This window comes from Trypanosoma equiperdum, assembly GCF_001457755.1.
Source record: "Trypanosoma equiperdum strain OVI genome assembly, contig: ctg_1206, whole genome shotgun sequence".
NCBI lineage: Eukaryota > Euglenozoa > Kinetoplastea > Trypanosomatida > Trypanosomatidae > Trypanosoma > Trypanosoma equiperdum.
The window spans coordinates 300-15,354 of NW_027123179.1; the positions used below are offsets into that span (position 1 = coordinate 300).

The 15,055-nt window shown below is 50.8% G+C and overlaps 3 protein-coding genes across 3 annotated transcripts; all 3 read left to right on the plus strand.

Annotated features, from left to right (window-relative positions):
* Positions 1-785: 785 nt before the first annotated feature.
* TEOVI_000916900 (ubiquitin-activating enzyme E1, putative) lies at positions 786-3,953 on the plus strand (the record flags this gene model as incomplete). The annotated part of the gene is made up of 1 exon (XM_067220720.1): positions 786-3,953. The coding sequence occupies one exon, from the start codon at positions 786-788 to the stop codon at positions 3,951-3,953; it is 3,168 nt and encodes a 1,055-aa protein (XP_067076821.1).
* Positions 3,954-5,137: 1,184 nt separating this feature from the next.
* On the plus strand, positions 5,138-6,199 carry TEOVI_000917000 (metallo-beta-lactamase-like protein, putative; the record flags this gene model as incomplete). The annotated part of the gene is made up of 1 exon (XM_067220721.1): positions 5,138-6,199. One exon carries the CDS (start codon positions 5,138-5,140, stop codon positions 6,197-6,199), a length of 1,062 nt encoding a protein of 353 aa, XP_067076822.1.
* A 431-nt stretch (positions 6,200-6,630) lies between these two features.
* TEOVI_000917100 (Galactose oxidase, central domain containing protein, putative) lies at positions 6,631-12,393 on the plus strand (the record flags this gene model as incomplete). The annotated part of the gene is made up of 1 exon (XM_067220722.1): positions 6,631-12,393. The coding sequence occupies one exon, from the start codon at positions 6,631-6,633 to the stop codon at positions 12,391-12,393; it is 5,763 nt and encodes a 1,920-aa protein (XP_067076823.1).
* Positions 12,394-15,055: the final 2,662 nt, after the last annotated feature.

Genomic DNA, 15,055 nt, shown 5'->3' on the forward strand with positions numbered 1-15,055 from the left:
GGTTAAGGCTGTTTCTACCATAATTCCCCTTTCCTCCTTTCTCTATTCCACACAGAGTCGCCCTCGGTTGCAGGTGTTAGGTGTTGATGTTGATGATACTGTTGCTGATGTTTATCACCCTCGGCATGTCATCTCCTTTGGCGTTATTATTTTTTTTTCTATAGTTTGCAGTGTGTCGGCTCACTTTTGTAACTTTGACTATGAGTTTTCTGCCACTTCACAAGCACATGTCCATTATTATTGTTATTATTATTTCCCTCCTCATTTCCTTAACTCATTTTTTGGCTGTTTTCACTGTTGGTTCTGGTTTGTCCCTTTTTTTTTTTCTTCTCTCTCTCTCTCTTTCGCTCGCTCGATTTTTTTGGGGGGGGTGGTGGTGTTCGGTTACCTCAAATATCCCTCATGAGGATATAATACAAGGTAGAAACAATCTTAACTGTGGTCAAGGAACGCGTGGAGTAAAAAAGCACTCGCATATATAGTTTAGGAGGGAAGACAAAAAAAAATTTAAAGAAAAAAAGAGTCGAGGGGCACATCTCCTGCACACGCGTACACACAGGTATAATTTGTGTTTTCCTGTTTATTTGTTTGTTTCAGCACACAGAATCGGGTATTGACGTGCTGTGGCGATCGCTAGCACAAGATAAAGGGGAAGTGGTGTGAAGGTGCACAGAGGACACGACACCTCACGCAAACAGAGGGGGGGAAAGAAAATAGAAATAAAAGGGAAAAAAGCAAAGTAACGTGACGTAAACTCAAAAAGAGTAATTGTCACACGGACCATAATGACTAGTGAAGAGCAAAGACGGCAGTTGTATAACCGACAGGAATATGTTGTCGGTACGGAGACACAAGCAAAGTATGGATGCACGGATGTACTTGTCGTGGGGGCATGTGGACTGGGTGCGGAAATTATAAAGAATTTAACGCTCACTGGCGTGCGCTCTATCAAAGTATTGGACAACGGCCTTGCAACACTGCAGGACTTGGGCACAAACTTCTTTTTGACTCCCGCAGATATGGGTAAACCGCGCGCGGAAGTGGTGGCTGCGAGAGCACAGGAGCTGAACCGTTTCGTTAGCGTAACTGCTGTCGACGTCCCTTTGCACGAGGTTATACCAGCAGTTCATGTGGTGGTCTTCGTTAACCAGCGCACAACACTGCTTCTTGCCGAAAACGCCATGGCACGAAAACATAACGTGAAATTTGTGGCATGTGAAAGCCGTGGCGTCGCTGGGTGCGTGTTTGTGGATGCCGGCCCCTCCTTTACTGTGCTTGACCCCGACGGCGAGGAAACAGTTGTATGTGTCGTGACGAATATATCTCGGGATGGTGTTGTATCACTACATGAAGACAAGAAGCACGAGTGCGAAGTTGGCGGTCGCGTGTTTCTTACGGGTTTGGTATCGCCCGAGTCACTAAACTCGACGGTTGATCCCTTTGCTCTACACAACGGTCGGGCCACCACCGAGTGCGCACAGGGTGATAATTCACCCACTGGGGCTTCGTCATCTCTGCGGCTGTTTGAAGTGTCGGAAGTCGTCTCACCCTTTCATCTGCGACTGAAAGACTTCGGCGCAATTGTTGGTGATTCCCCAATCGAAACAGGCTATGCATGCTACCTCCACACGACCAAACGGAAGGTCCTCGTGGGGTTTAAAGACCTTCAGCTCAGCGTGATGCAGCCAGAGTTTGTTACGTTGTTTGACAGCGAAAAGAAAATGATGGCCCCAATGACACTTCACGCCCTGTTCCGAGCTGTGCACAGCCATGGAAAGCTGCCGACGACACCAATCGAGGTTAGAGATGTGCTGAAGGCAGCCGAGGCGTACTTCAGTAGTGGAAATGATCAGGTGCACAATGGCTTTGATGTGGAGACTGCCGAGAGTATACTTTCAGTAATGCATGGTCGGCTTAACCCCATGGACTGCTTCATTGGTGGTCTTGCCTCGCAGGAGGTTCTCAAGGTGTGCAGCGGCAAATTCACTCCGCTGCGTCAGTGGTTGTACTACGATGCACGGGAGTTGCTTGTGGCACGGGGCGAGATGAGTGAAACCGGGTGCGTGTCAACCGCGCCAGGCGGGAGTCGTTATGATGGGCAAATTGCTGTTCTCGGCTCTTCTTTCCAGTCTTTCCTTTCTCGGCAGCGTGTCTTCATTGTGGGCGCGGGAGCACTCGGGTGTGAACTTATCAAGAACGTCGCATGCATGGGTTTTGGCGCCGTCTCCATTACAGACATGGACACCATTGAAATGAGTAACCTCTCAAGGCAGTTTCTCTTTCGCAACAGCCACATTGGGCAACAGAAGTCTAAAGTAGCGGGAGAGGCAGCACGTGCCATAAACGGTGATTTGAAGGTAACCGCATATCTGGAGAAGGTGGCGCAAGAAACAGAAAATGTGTTTGATGAGAAGTTCTGGGAGTCCCATTCTCTTGTACTCAACGCGCTTGACAATGTAGAAAGCCGGAAATATGTTGATGCGCGGTGCCTATTCTTCAGGAAACCCTTGTTTGAGAGCGGAACGCTCGGTCCAAAATGCAATGTTCAGTGCGTGATTCCGTATTGCACTGAAAGTTACAGTAGCAGTTATGATCCACCGGAGAAGTCTATCCCGCTTTGCACGTTGAAAAACTTCCCCAACGTCATTGAGCACACTATTCAGTGGGCGCGGGATAACTTCGATGCCGTGTTTTTCAGCACGCCCAGTGATGTGAATGGCTACCTGGAAGACCCCACAACTTTTGCATCTAATTTGGAGCGGGACCCCGGAACGAAGTCAATTGTATTGAAGGCCGTTCGAGACGCGTTAGTGCAGTGGCCGAAGGATGCTGCCGACTGTGTCCGCATGGCGCGAAGTCTGTTCCACGAATATTTCAACTCGTCCTTCAGGCAGTTGCTACACAATCTTCCCCTTGACAAGCGCAATGACAACGGTGACCTCTTTTGGAGCGGTGCAAAGAAGCCGCCAAAACCTCAGGAGTTCAGCGTGGACTCTGAACTAAACGTTTCGTTTGTCTATCACTGTGCCAAACTTCTTGCACAGGTTTACAACCTGTCAGCCTTCACGCTGTCGGTGAAGGAGGTTGCAGAACTGGCGATGCAAGTAGCAGTTCCTGGTTTTGTACCACGTGAGGCGCGTTTCGAAACAAATGAGGCTGAGAACAAAGAGGGAGCCGCAGCACAACTTGTTGGTGACTTGACGATGCAAGATCTTCCTCCAGTGAGTCAATTTAACTCTCGGCGAATGAACCCACTGGTGTTTGAAAAGGACGACCCCAATAATTCCCACATGGACTACATCACAGCTTGCTCAAACCTCCGTGCCACGGCGTATAGCATTCCTCCGGCGGATGTTCACTATACAAAACGCATTGCTGGAAGAATCATCCCTGCAATGGTAACAACAACGGCCCTAGTTACTGGGCTAGTGGGGATAGAAGCACTCAAGTACCTCCTCCTCGCGCATCGTGAGAATGGTGCACAGGGACTTGCTAAGGCCAATCCAATAACAGAGAAAGTACAGGAGGAGTATCTGAGTTTGTACCGCAATGCGTTTGTTAATGTCGCACTGCCCTTCATGGCTTTCTCCGACCCCATCGCCGCTCCTGCAAAGACAGTTCCGATGCCCGACGGCTCATCGGTCCGCTGGGGAATTTGGGATCGCATTGATATTAATGAAGGCCGTGACATCACCGTGAAGGAGCTCGTTAGTATCCTTGAGAAACGGCATCAGCTGGAAATATTCATCATTGCGTTACCATGTGGAAAGATGGTATACTCACAGTTTGGTAATGTGAAGGACCGCGACAAACCAGTCTCCGTTGTCGTGCGCGAAAAGACAAAAGGGGAGGAAAAAGATGAGCTGAGTTGCATTTGCTTTGTCGCCACGGGGAGCATCGGAGATAATGACGTGGATATTCCTCTAATTTATTACAGGTACAAGGATTTTTAAACAATTTCTGCCGTGTCTTCACCTCAAAGCACGAAAACTTCTAACGCGCCAATCCTTCGATCTACTCGCTTCTGCTGAGCCTTTTAGCCAGTGAGGTCTTTTCCCTCTGTACGGAAGGGAGAAAAGTAGAAGTGGTATCCTTTCTTTCTGTTTTGGGGAACCATGGGGCCGCCTAGCGATAAATGTAGGGGGGGGATGGTGAGCAAGGAGAAAGCAAACAACAGAAAAAAATACGCAAGAGAAAAAAAAAGATGAAAAGGGAAGAGAAGATAAGGTAAGATAAGAGGGACAAACGGGACAGCAACAGAAGCAAAAAAAAGAAAAAAAATCTGGCTATCTGCGGACACGATAATGGGAGAAAAGGAAAGTATATATGTACCCAATTATATACGTTCTTTAACGGGGGCGAGTGTGGAGCCACTGGATGTTTGTGATCGCATTTTGTTTTTTTTCCCTTTTGTGTGTGGGCATTTTGTTTTTTGCCTGGGAAGAGGATATGAACAGATAAGACATGTGAAAGGTCGGTCGCAACGTGAGAGTCACTACACCGGATGGAAATTACCATAGGGGCAAAAAAATAAATAAAAATGGAGAAAAGTTGTGGAAAGTGCATGAATGGCAATATCTGGTTTCCAGGGAGCATGTTGATTCAGTTGAAAAAAAAAATGAATACACTTATGATGGTTTAATAAAGCGATCGGCTCTCAATTTCACAGAAGATAACACGTTTATTATCATTATTGTTGTTATTATTCTCCCATCCCCCCCCCGCGATGCAAAAGCCACACAGCACCACAGCAGCTGACGGGAAGGGTCTTTCCCTCCCATTTTCACTTTTCTTGTTTCTTTCCGGGGGGTTCATACGCTTCCTCTTTGCAACACCATTCTGTCAAACTCTTAAGGGCACGTCCCCCTGTTTTGGTTTCCCACCTCTCTTCCACCATCATTGTCCTATTTGTTATTATTATTACTATTGCTGTTGTTGTTTTTTGACCTCCGGCACTGACACACGTGCATATGCACGTATATGTGTGCTCTGGCATGCGCTTATGTAGAGTGCAGGAAAGACCTATAAACAGGTGTTTTTCGATGACAGTGAGGAAGGCGGAGAACACAGCAGAATATAGGAAAGGCAAAAGCACAAAAGTAGGTACAGCCGGAACCACTCTCGTACCGCGACGGTGATGCGCCACTTCAGATTAAACCGTTGCTCTTACACGCCGAACCTAACCTCGCTAACTAATCAGGTGAACCGTAGTGAACGATTGCGCAAGTGGGGCAGTGTTGGTGTCCCACCCGGTGTTCCCCGCATCCCTCGACTCGAAGCAAAGGGCATTGCCATATTACATGAATCTCCCAAAGTGATACTTGCCGGTCGCAGCCGATGCAACAACTTTGACAGCAATCAGTACATGTTAATTAACAAGGCGACCAAACGTTGTTTGTTGGTTGATGCATCCGACGACTGGCCAGACGACTGGGCCGCATTTATTGGAGCTTCTGACTTGACCTTAACACATGTGTTCCTCACGCATTGCCACATCGACAATATTATTAACCTGAATGCTTTTCTCACTATATGCGGCAGCCGGCAGAAGCAACGAGTTCAAGTCGACAGCCAGGATAATGATAACCGCGAGGACGATAATGGGAGTGATGAAATCGGTGTTATGTGGTGTCCAGCAGAGGAATGTTGGGTGCAAAACTTTAAGCGGTCCTGCGAAAGGTACGGAAGGTTCGAGGAGATGCACCAGGTGCTTCCCATGATGTGCCGTAGCCTTTACACGCCCCAGCACTTAGTGGACCCGGTAATAGCTGGTTTCTCTCGTCGCAATGCCCGGCACCTTCGGCGGAACGATGTGCTGCTGTCAGCGGCCACGAATCGGGCAACGTCGTTTATTGACTTTGGTAACGGCGTACTCCTTTATTACATATTTTCCCCAGGCCACTCCCCTGGCCACATGATGCTTCACATACCAACGGAAAGAATCCTTTTCAGTGGTGACCTTCTCTTCTTCAACAAGGTGGGCCGAGTGGATTTGCCCTGGGCGACGGGCGTACGGCTCGCTGAGAGCCTGCGCCTGTTAGAAGCACTTCCAGACAATACCGTTGTGGTTCCGGGCCACGGCCGCATGACGACGCTGGGTCGTGAAAGGCGTGAGAATGAGGCGCTGCAACAGTGTTATCAACGACAGGAGATTGGGAAACAAGAGGTGTCAGTGGGTTTTAATGAAGGCTATCTTTAATGTGGAAACTTGTGGGAAAAACTGGAAGGAGAGGAAGTCGGTGGCGTTTTGCTCCTTTCGGGGCCCGTAACGACCTCTTCACTATTCCCTTACCTTACTATTTATCGGGGGGTGGAGGTGCGCACACATATAAAGAGATGAAAGAAGATGCACCGACTGTAACATAACATTGGCCCAAGTGCTCGATTTCTCACTCCACTCATTAATGCAGCCATACATATGCTTTTTTTCCCCCACTCTTTTCTTCTCACACCCCACCTGCCCCGAAATAGTCCCTGAGAGGGAGGTTTTATTTTTCTTTTTTTGTGGGTCTGCTTCGGCCGCATCAACAGCAGCCGACAACACCCAATCTGCGCAAGCAGGAAAACGTAGGGAATATCGTGCCAAGTAGTCAGGTCAACGTGCCTCATTAACTCTCCCTTCAAGCAACGATGTCGGTTACAGTGAACGCTGTTCGTGAGTCTGCAGAGGCTGTCAGCCTAACTATACTCTCATGTGAGCCCGCGCAGCAGAAAATAGCCGTCAGGTTCGGTGGCTCACATGGTGGTTGGCGTTGGATCGATGTTCCCACAAACACACCTGTTATATTAGAGCGCATGCGTCCGGAGGCAGGGGCAGAAAGCAGTGAGGGCCCTACCAGTAATGGTGCTGCAATGGAGGGGTGTGAGGAATATGAATTAGCCGTCACACCGTCTCCCCCTGTGGATGGGCGCGATGAGAGTGTTTGCTCGTTGGTCGGAGTCGATACCCGTCAAGTGGTTCAAAAGCCCGTTTTATTGAGTGGTGCAGATGAAGGAGGTCGTGTTTTTGAGCTTTTGTTGAAATGGACCCTGTTGGATGCAACTCCCACACCGCGGGAGTCAACACCCGATAAAGCACCTGAAGATCACTCGGGCACGGAAACGGAAACACGGAATGAAGAGGAAGTAATTGTGGATACTGCGAATAAAGACGATGAGAAGGGTGAGGAAGCACCCCCGCCTCCTCCAATCGTTGCTCAACCCGACGAAAGTAAGGAGAAGGAAATATCCGAGAATCCCAGTGGTCACGATTCCCCCAAAGACAAAAGAGTTGAGCGACACGTTAACCCTGTGAAAGAATTGGAGGAGCCCAAACAGCAAGAGGCAGAGCGAGAGCCGCAACAAGAGCAAGCCCCACAACCTCGGTGCAACCAGAGTGAGTGGAAATGGAAAAGCAGCGTGATTCCAACACTCCCCGCGGATGTTTCGGCGGCACGCCACGTGCTCATTGCCACAATCGTATCAGTACAGCAACCCGCAGTGTTACCGAATCGGCATGTAGTGGTAAAGCTAGGTATTGAGGCGCCCAATGAGCGCATGTCCCTTTTGCCGCTGTTGCGAACAAGGGCGGTTACACAGTATGATGCAGTAAAGGTTGCACAGATGGGGCCACCGGTGCTGTTTCCACTCTCAGAAAATGTTTCCGTTTATTGCGCCGTAGCGGATAAACGTGCAGATCATCCGAGTGATAGTGGTGGGATTGGGAGAAGGGTGTATCGCAGAGGCAGGCCCGCACCCACCAAATCACCCGGCAGATCGCTTGCAAGGATCCCAAAGGCCGAGTTGGATAAACACGCCGCGGAGAAGGCTTCCAAACCACACACGGCGACCTCGGGTGAATGTACTTTTTCCTTGCCCCAACGAATTGAGGGCACAGGCAACAGTGACAATGCCGGTGGTGGAAGGAATGGAGGTGCCAGTGTGTTTCATTGGGAGAAGCATTCCCACATGGAGCATGCGTACATTGCCCACGGTACAGTACAATGCGGAAACAACGAGGTAGAACTGGCCTTCCTCCGAATGACAGTCGGGGCGTACCGCGACGCGTGTCGAGGGCACGGTGCCGCCAGACGGAATGGATTTGGCACCGTCGAGGTTCGCGTGGAAGACATTGAATTAAACGAAACAACCGAAAAACAGCGGCCAGAGCATGATAACACCCTGGTGGAAGTTTGGCTGACACAACCGGAAGTGGATGCCGTTAGCGGTACCCATAGTGACAGGACCGGCGCAGCCGCTGCGGCATCCACTTCCACAAAAAACAGCTCGGGGTGCCGCCATCTGGTGCTCCTAAGTAGCAGTAATTGCATTCAGCCGCTGCATTTTCCTGTGAGCGAACCCTTCGCATATCTTTCTTGGGCAGTGGTACCAGCACAACAGAAACAAGGTGTTCAGGAAAATGTACTTCATGGCGCTGCGCCCATATGTCTCGTGCGGCCGGGTGTTTGGACACCAATCACAATAAAACTTAGAGACAGGAATAAATCCGCCTCCTTTATTAAACTTTGGTACTGCTTCACTAGCGACGGTCGCAGCGGGACGGACGACCCCAGTCGGCCATATCATCCAGCTTCAAAGAGCACTGATGATGGCAATTGTTATTCACTTCGAGTTTACTTAGACAGTTGCACCAACCTCTACCCCCTAGTGCAACTATACTCTCGTGATGGTAATGCGAAGGCATTCCGCCTCTTGATCATGGACCCAGAGGACGAGGTAGCCGTATCCGCCTCTCGTCCTATGGACTTGAATGACATGCAGCTCTACTGTAACTACAAAGGGGGAGAAGACAGGACACCCCCCGCCATTAAGCTTCTGTTTACGCGAGTATTCCCCTCGCATGCTCTGTACCGTTCCAGTGACTATACAGTATCGAATACTGGCGAGCAAGCAGGCACTTGCAGCGTTACGTTTTTATGCCGATTGTTTGCATTTGCCTCAGTTGCCGAAGCTCACGCAATGAACAACGCCCACTGCATAGGCGAGGGACGTGTAGTTGTCTTCCCTGGCAATGTGGTCAATGGCAAAGACGGAACAAACCTTCTGGACATTGATGTGCACGTGGCCATTGATGGCATGTTTACCCCGGGTCCCGTTGCCGTGAAACCGACCGCGGTTACGTCCCCGCCACCATGCACTGTGCTTAGAATGCGCGGAGAAGTGGAACGGGCACCTTGCGGGGAGGGAGATGCAGTGATATGCGTACGCTCCGTTCAGCTTTTCCATCGGCAGCAGCAACAAAAAAGACGCGGTCGAGTGGTGTGGACCGATGGGGGTTTGTCTGCAGTGTACGCGTGCTTCTGGCTCTGCCGTGGACTAAGTGGTGGTGGCGTGAAGGAGTGGAAAGAAGCACTTAAGGGTTGTCAAGTGTTAACGCTCACACCTAAGCAACAGAGGCATCACCACCACCAGCAGCAGCAGGAGGTGTCGTTGCAGTGTAACGAATTCGTCCTTTCTACAGGTGGAGAGAAGCTTGTGTTGTGCGCTGTTTTCATTCCTAAAACGACGGAAACTGTTGACGACGAGGCCAAGGTGCGTAACACCGCCTCTAACTTGCTGAGGAAGCTGGTGCGCAAAGTGAACAAAAAGAAACAGGAAAGCGAGTCCGGTTTACGTCATGTGCAGGGAACCATGAGGGCCCTGAATTACTTAGAAGTTGACCTAACGCTGTCCGCAGCTGCACAAGGTGCCGTTGTGGGAACCGCACATATCAACGACGAACTATTGCTACAACTAAAAGCGGCGTGGGTCAAAGTACCATCAGGTGTCGGCGCTGCAACTGTCCCCCGTGGGTCCGCAACCCAACCGGTAGATCAGCCTTCACCACATTTATGGGCGCTTCGCCTGACATTCCCCACGCAACCCGCCCGGTCCCATGTGAACGTACATGTCAAATCCTGGCCTGTTGCATATGACGACCTTTCACATGAGCAACAGCAAACATTCAATTCAAACCTGGTCAAGGCACATAGAGGCGGTGGTGCCGCAACTAAAGTGGACTCGACCATGTCAAGTGCCTTTTATATTGTGCGCCCACTTCGTTTAGAGCCAGCAGAGGGGGAATGGACATTGTTCATCTTCGGTGACGCCTGCACCACACGCACTCGATTAGCTGCCTCCGTAGGGGAAACGGTGCTAGAGCATGTTGTAGTAGACTATCTTCTCCCTCAGTCCTTGTCGCTTGCCAAAGGTGTTATCGTTGACTGTTTTCATGGCTCTCTCCATGCGGATGAGGCAGGTGAACTGAAACGAAGAGCTGAGGGTGAGCAACGGTGGCGCCGAAAGTTGAGGGAGGACCCAAGCATACAACAGCCATGTCAACTATTTGTGCCCTTCACCTCACTAGCGATATCAGCTGACGGTAGTGACCCAGTCACCTTGCGTTATCACACGCTAACGCGCTGCACAGATGATGGAGCGTTGCTCATCGGTGCCGCCACGTCTAATGGGAAAGGCGCCATATTTCATTATAATATCAACGAGAACACATGGTCTGTCCTCCCCATTCGTGCTCCCCAAGATGGCAAAGACAAAAAGCGCCGTGAGCAAGGCAAGAGGGACAACAACGGAGCTGAAGACGCAGATAATTCTCAGCAGGCTAGCCATTTTTCCACGCGATGCATTACAAGCCGTCATGGTCACACAACAGTTTGCTCTTCAACAGAAAAGTGTGCCTACGTCTATGGCGGGATCGGCATCGGTGGAACAGATCCAGAGGCAGCAACAGCAGCGGTGGCCGAAAGCAACAGAAGTGACAAGAGTGCTGCACTTAGCCCAAAACTAGGCTCCACCTCCAGCCCTAAGTGGCCTGTAGGGTTTATGCGTGATATCTGGTGCATTAACTATGCTGAAGGAACAGCAACTTGTCTGTGCAGTGGCGAGAACCAAACGGTGTCTGCTCCAATCTCTCGGTGGCGGCACGCAGCGGCATTTCACAACGACAGCGTAATCATCATTGGGGGTAGAACGGCTCCGGCTCTCCAACAAGAAGGTGCGAAGGAAACAAACGAAGAAAAGCTACTGACGGAGGAGGAAACCCAAAAGAAACAGGAAGACGGTCAAACCTTTTATCAGTCTCACGGCGGTGAGGAGGAAGATTTATTGCTTCGTAGGGATGGCTTATGCAGCTGTTGCTCTCTCCTCGTATTTGACTTGAATCGTCGTGCGTGGGGCACACAAACAACTTCGGGCGCTACACCAGCACCAAGGTATGGTCACGCCAGCGCTGTGCTCGGCACCTGCGTGTATATCTTCGGCGGTATGACCCAACGAAACCACCTTCTGGACGATTTGCACGAGCTCGATATTGCCACGAACACCTGGCGCCGTGTGGAATACAACGGTGCTGTTGCACCACCACCTTCGCACCTCGCTGCCATGGAAGCCATAACGGTTTCTAATACACCGTGTTTGGTACTTACCGTGGGCGCCGCAGGCAATGGCGAAGAGCGTGAGGCTGGCGATGCTGCGGAGCGCGGTGTAGACGCACTGAGGTTGTACCTGTTCTCGCACGCGTCGCAGTTTTGGCGTAGGCTTCGCTTCAATTGCGCGCCGTTGCCTGCACCCGTGGGGGTTGCCATGTGTGATGCCACACCGGCTTCGATGCGACAACATGGCAGACGCCAGCAGCCGCTACGGCATCGCTCCCTTCCCCTGAATAAGGCAGTGTTGTTCAGAATGTTGGTTGTTGGAGGGATGAAAGCCGGCTCCCCGAACAAGGGCAGTGCGTACATTGCTGATTATGGGCTGGAACGCGAGAGCACCATTAGGCCCGTTGTGCCGACACTTCTTAATGTTGCGCGGGACGTGATTGCCGAGAGGCGCCAGGATGAACGAAGAGAACCCCCGCACTCTGCGGATCTCAGAAACATAAATCTAGAACGATCACCAATAAGAAAGGGAATCGGCCAGCGTACAGCTTCATCGCTATGTACAACGCCGAGGGGGTCCCGCAGTGGCCGCAAACCCTACAAAAGTGGTCCTCTGAAGATAGCTTACCGTTCCTCGTCGGCGGGACCACTCACGCAAGACCAACAGCGCGGTCTCATACACCGTTTGTACTACAACCAGTGCCACGCCCAAGAGGAGCGTAAAAAGGGAGAGTTGCAGGAACAACCGCGATCAGGAAAGATGCCCATCAGCGGACGAAAATATAATCCGCACCCGCCCATGCAGCGGAAGGCTTGGGGAGCGCCGGCGGCTCCTCGCGCCGACTGCATGCGACCCCGCAAACCGGCAACAGCAGGGCCGTACCGCAACCATAGGCACCTTGACTCATCTGGCGATACGCAAATGAAACCCCAGAATGACAGCAGAGGAGAGGAATTAACTGCAACAGCGCCGCCGACGCCAGTTGTAGCAGCGGGGCGCCGGCTTAGCGATCCAGAAAACTAAAGGGAGAAAAAAAAACACAACATTGGGGAAGGAGGTGAACGTTGCAAAGGCTATACGATGCCATCACGTTCCGAAACAAAAGGCCGAAGCAGTGCATGAAAAGAGAATAAAAAGAAAACGAAAACCGGCACCATCACCGGCGCACCCTCGGCTCGGCTGAGTAAGATAGAGCAAGAGGCGTGCAAGTGTTTTAAGAAAAAAAAGATCGGTGGCATAACTCCATTATCCCCTTTTAGGAAGCCCGCATCTGCAGGGCAACAGCGGACAGAACTGCTCATACGTAGTGTAGTGTATATGACAATCGCTTACATGAGACTGCACCGAACACACGAAGTAGACGTGTTAAACGGTGAAGGAGTTGTTGGGCAATTAGTGTAACTAACAAAACCAATAAAAGCGGTTGCTTGGGACGCCTATTCGATTCAATATGGTTTAACCAAAGGATGCGCTGTAGGGACCTGGGCACATTAAAACGTTACTTAGCCCGCGAGCATCACCTGGGTTTCGCAGCCGCATTAGTTTGCAGTAGGTGTATTTATATAAGTTATGCGGAGAGAGATTTTCAACCCATCACTAGATCTTGTTTTCACACAATGCACTTAATGTGCCCTATAATATACTGTACGGATAGTTGATGAAATGGAAACTTGCGTCTCTTTAACGGGGTGCCGCTTCTTGCGCACTGCTAGTTATTCGGGAATAATGTACCTTTTATAAAACGCAAATGGCCTTTTTTGTTTTATTTTGTCTTGTTGTGCCCGTGTATTCCTTGCCTCTAAAGCGCCTCTACTTGACGCGGAATATGTGGCATAGAGCTGATTTTCGCTTCATCTCCGAAGCCACTCCTTCATTATGCACGAGTTGCTTAACCACAACAGCTCGACCTGTTATTATTGCACCCTCGATGCTTTGTGTATTCTTTTTTTTTTTCTACTGCCGCCTGTGTGTGTGTGTGTGTGTGTGCGTTTGCGCAGGTGCCCCTGCTGGAAACTGGTGCTTGTTTGTAACCGTGCTTTGCTTACACCTTCCCCTGATACAAAAGGAAGGAAGTTCGTTCTCCTCTTCAACCAACCGCTGTCACGTGCCAACCTTAATTTACACCCACCAACAAGCGGCCCTTTCATGTGGACTACGGCGGCTGCTTGGGCTCTGGCGGCAAATATGTAAGGGGCTATGTGTTGTGAAGGGATTGAAGATACGAACCCAAGGAGGCTGCCAAAAAGCGGGGAAACGTTGGCAAAAAATAATATATATATACATATATAGCGGCATATGAGGCGGCACAAGCGTAGATACGGCGTCCGATTGATTTTGTTCATTTTGTGGCGAGCCCACTTGTACGCAGTTGGGTTACGTTTCTTTTTTTTTTTTTGGAATGGAACACGGCAGAAATAGGAGAGACCTTGGGGACGCAAGTGGAGGATGTGTAGGATTAATGCCACGCCGTAACCACGACGTTCAAAGAGGGTATTGGAGGGAAAACCGCAAGCGTTACACGGTGATACAACCTCTGCTTTCCGATAGGAAAGGATCCCAACCATTGGACCTCAGAGGGGATGCATGACCAAAATTATTGTTAACCGAGCAATGCTTTGATGGGGATGATGAATTCTGTCGCTTCCCCTTCCTTATGCTTGCGTGTGTGAGTGGTGGAAAGACTGCTTATCCATTGGGCCGCGCTCCCTCTACGCCTCCCATCCCAGAGACCGTAAGAAGGGATGTTGCTAGTTTTTTCTCATTTCCCACCGCCGACTCCACCGGAATGTGCTAGCCTATACCCCCTCCTCCGCCCGTTTGGGGCGTCGCAACCGACCTCTCGACGCGTCGGCGGCTGCCACCTCTACCTTAACTTGCCGTCGTTTTCTTAACGCAGTTGTGCTTTTCTGTCACGCTCGTCTTTCCCGGTGACAATACTTGTTTCCTTTCCCTGCTGGCTGTGTTGAAACGGATCCACCCAGCCCGTTGAGACCCCTCCCCCTTTGCTTGAATCCCCCCACCCCATGTGTGCCCGACATTTGAAGTGGTTTATAGCGCTCGGCTGATTCGCCATGCCCGGCCGGTAAATGGTGCCCACCCGTCGGTGTGTGAGAATGGTCGTTTTAGCCCTTACTCTGCAGTTAGCTCCCTTCCGTTGCCTCGCCTACCACAACCTTCACATGCAACGGATCCCTTTCACTGTGCTAAAGCGCTGCGGCCTCCACAACCCATACCAGTCCGATGTGTCTTCGGGCGCCTGGTTACATCATCCCTGTTAGCGATCCCCATCCCTCACCCTCTTTCCTCAACACCCTGTTCGGACGCGCCGTCCACGGTCTCTCCAGTACGTCGGCACACTTCAACGAGTCGTGGAACCGTTTCTTTACCTCGGTTGCCTGAAGCTTCTCGAGTGGTTACTTTTATGTCTTCTTCAAGGAAAGTAGCGATATTCGGTTCAAAGTTGGAAACATTTCCCCTGTCCTGTAGCCGAAGGTGACGTCGCAACGCTGTCCAGTGGTGTCCGACATCCAATTGCTGGCTGCTGTTACGATTTGGCCTTTCGTGATCCACTCAGCAGGTAATCTCCGGCTGTGAACCCGCCCCGCAGCGGCTTAACCGTGAACTTGTACGTCAAAAGCAACGGTCGCTGCGTGTCCTCCCTGGCGCAGTCGGCAGCGCGTTAGGC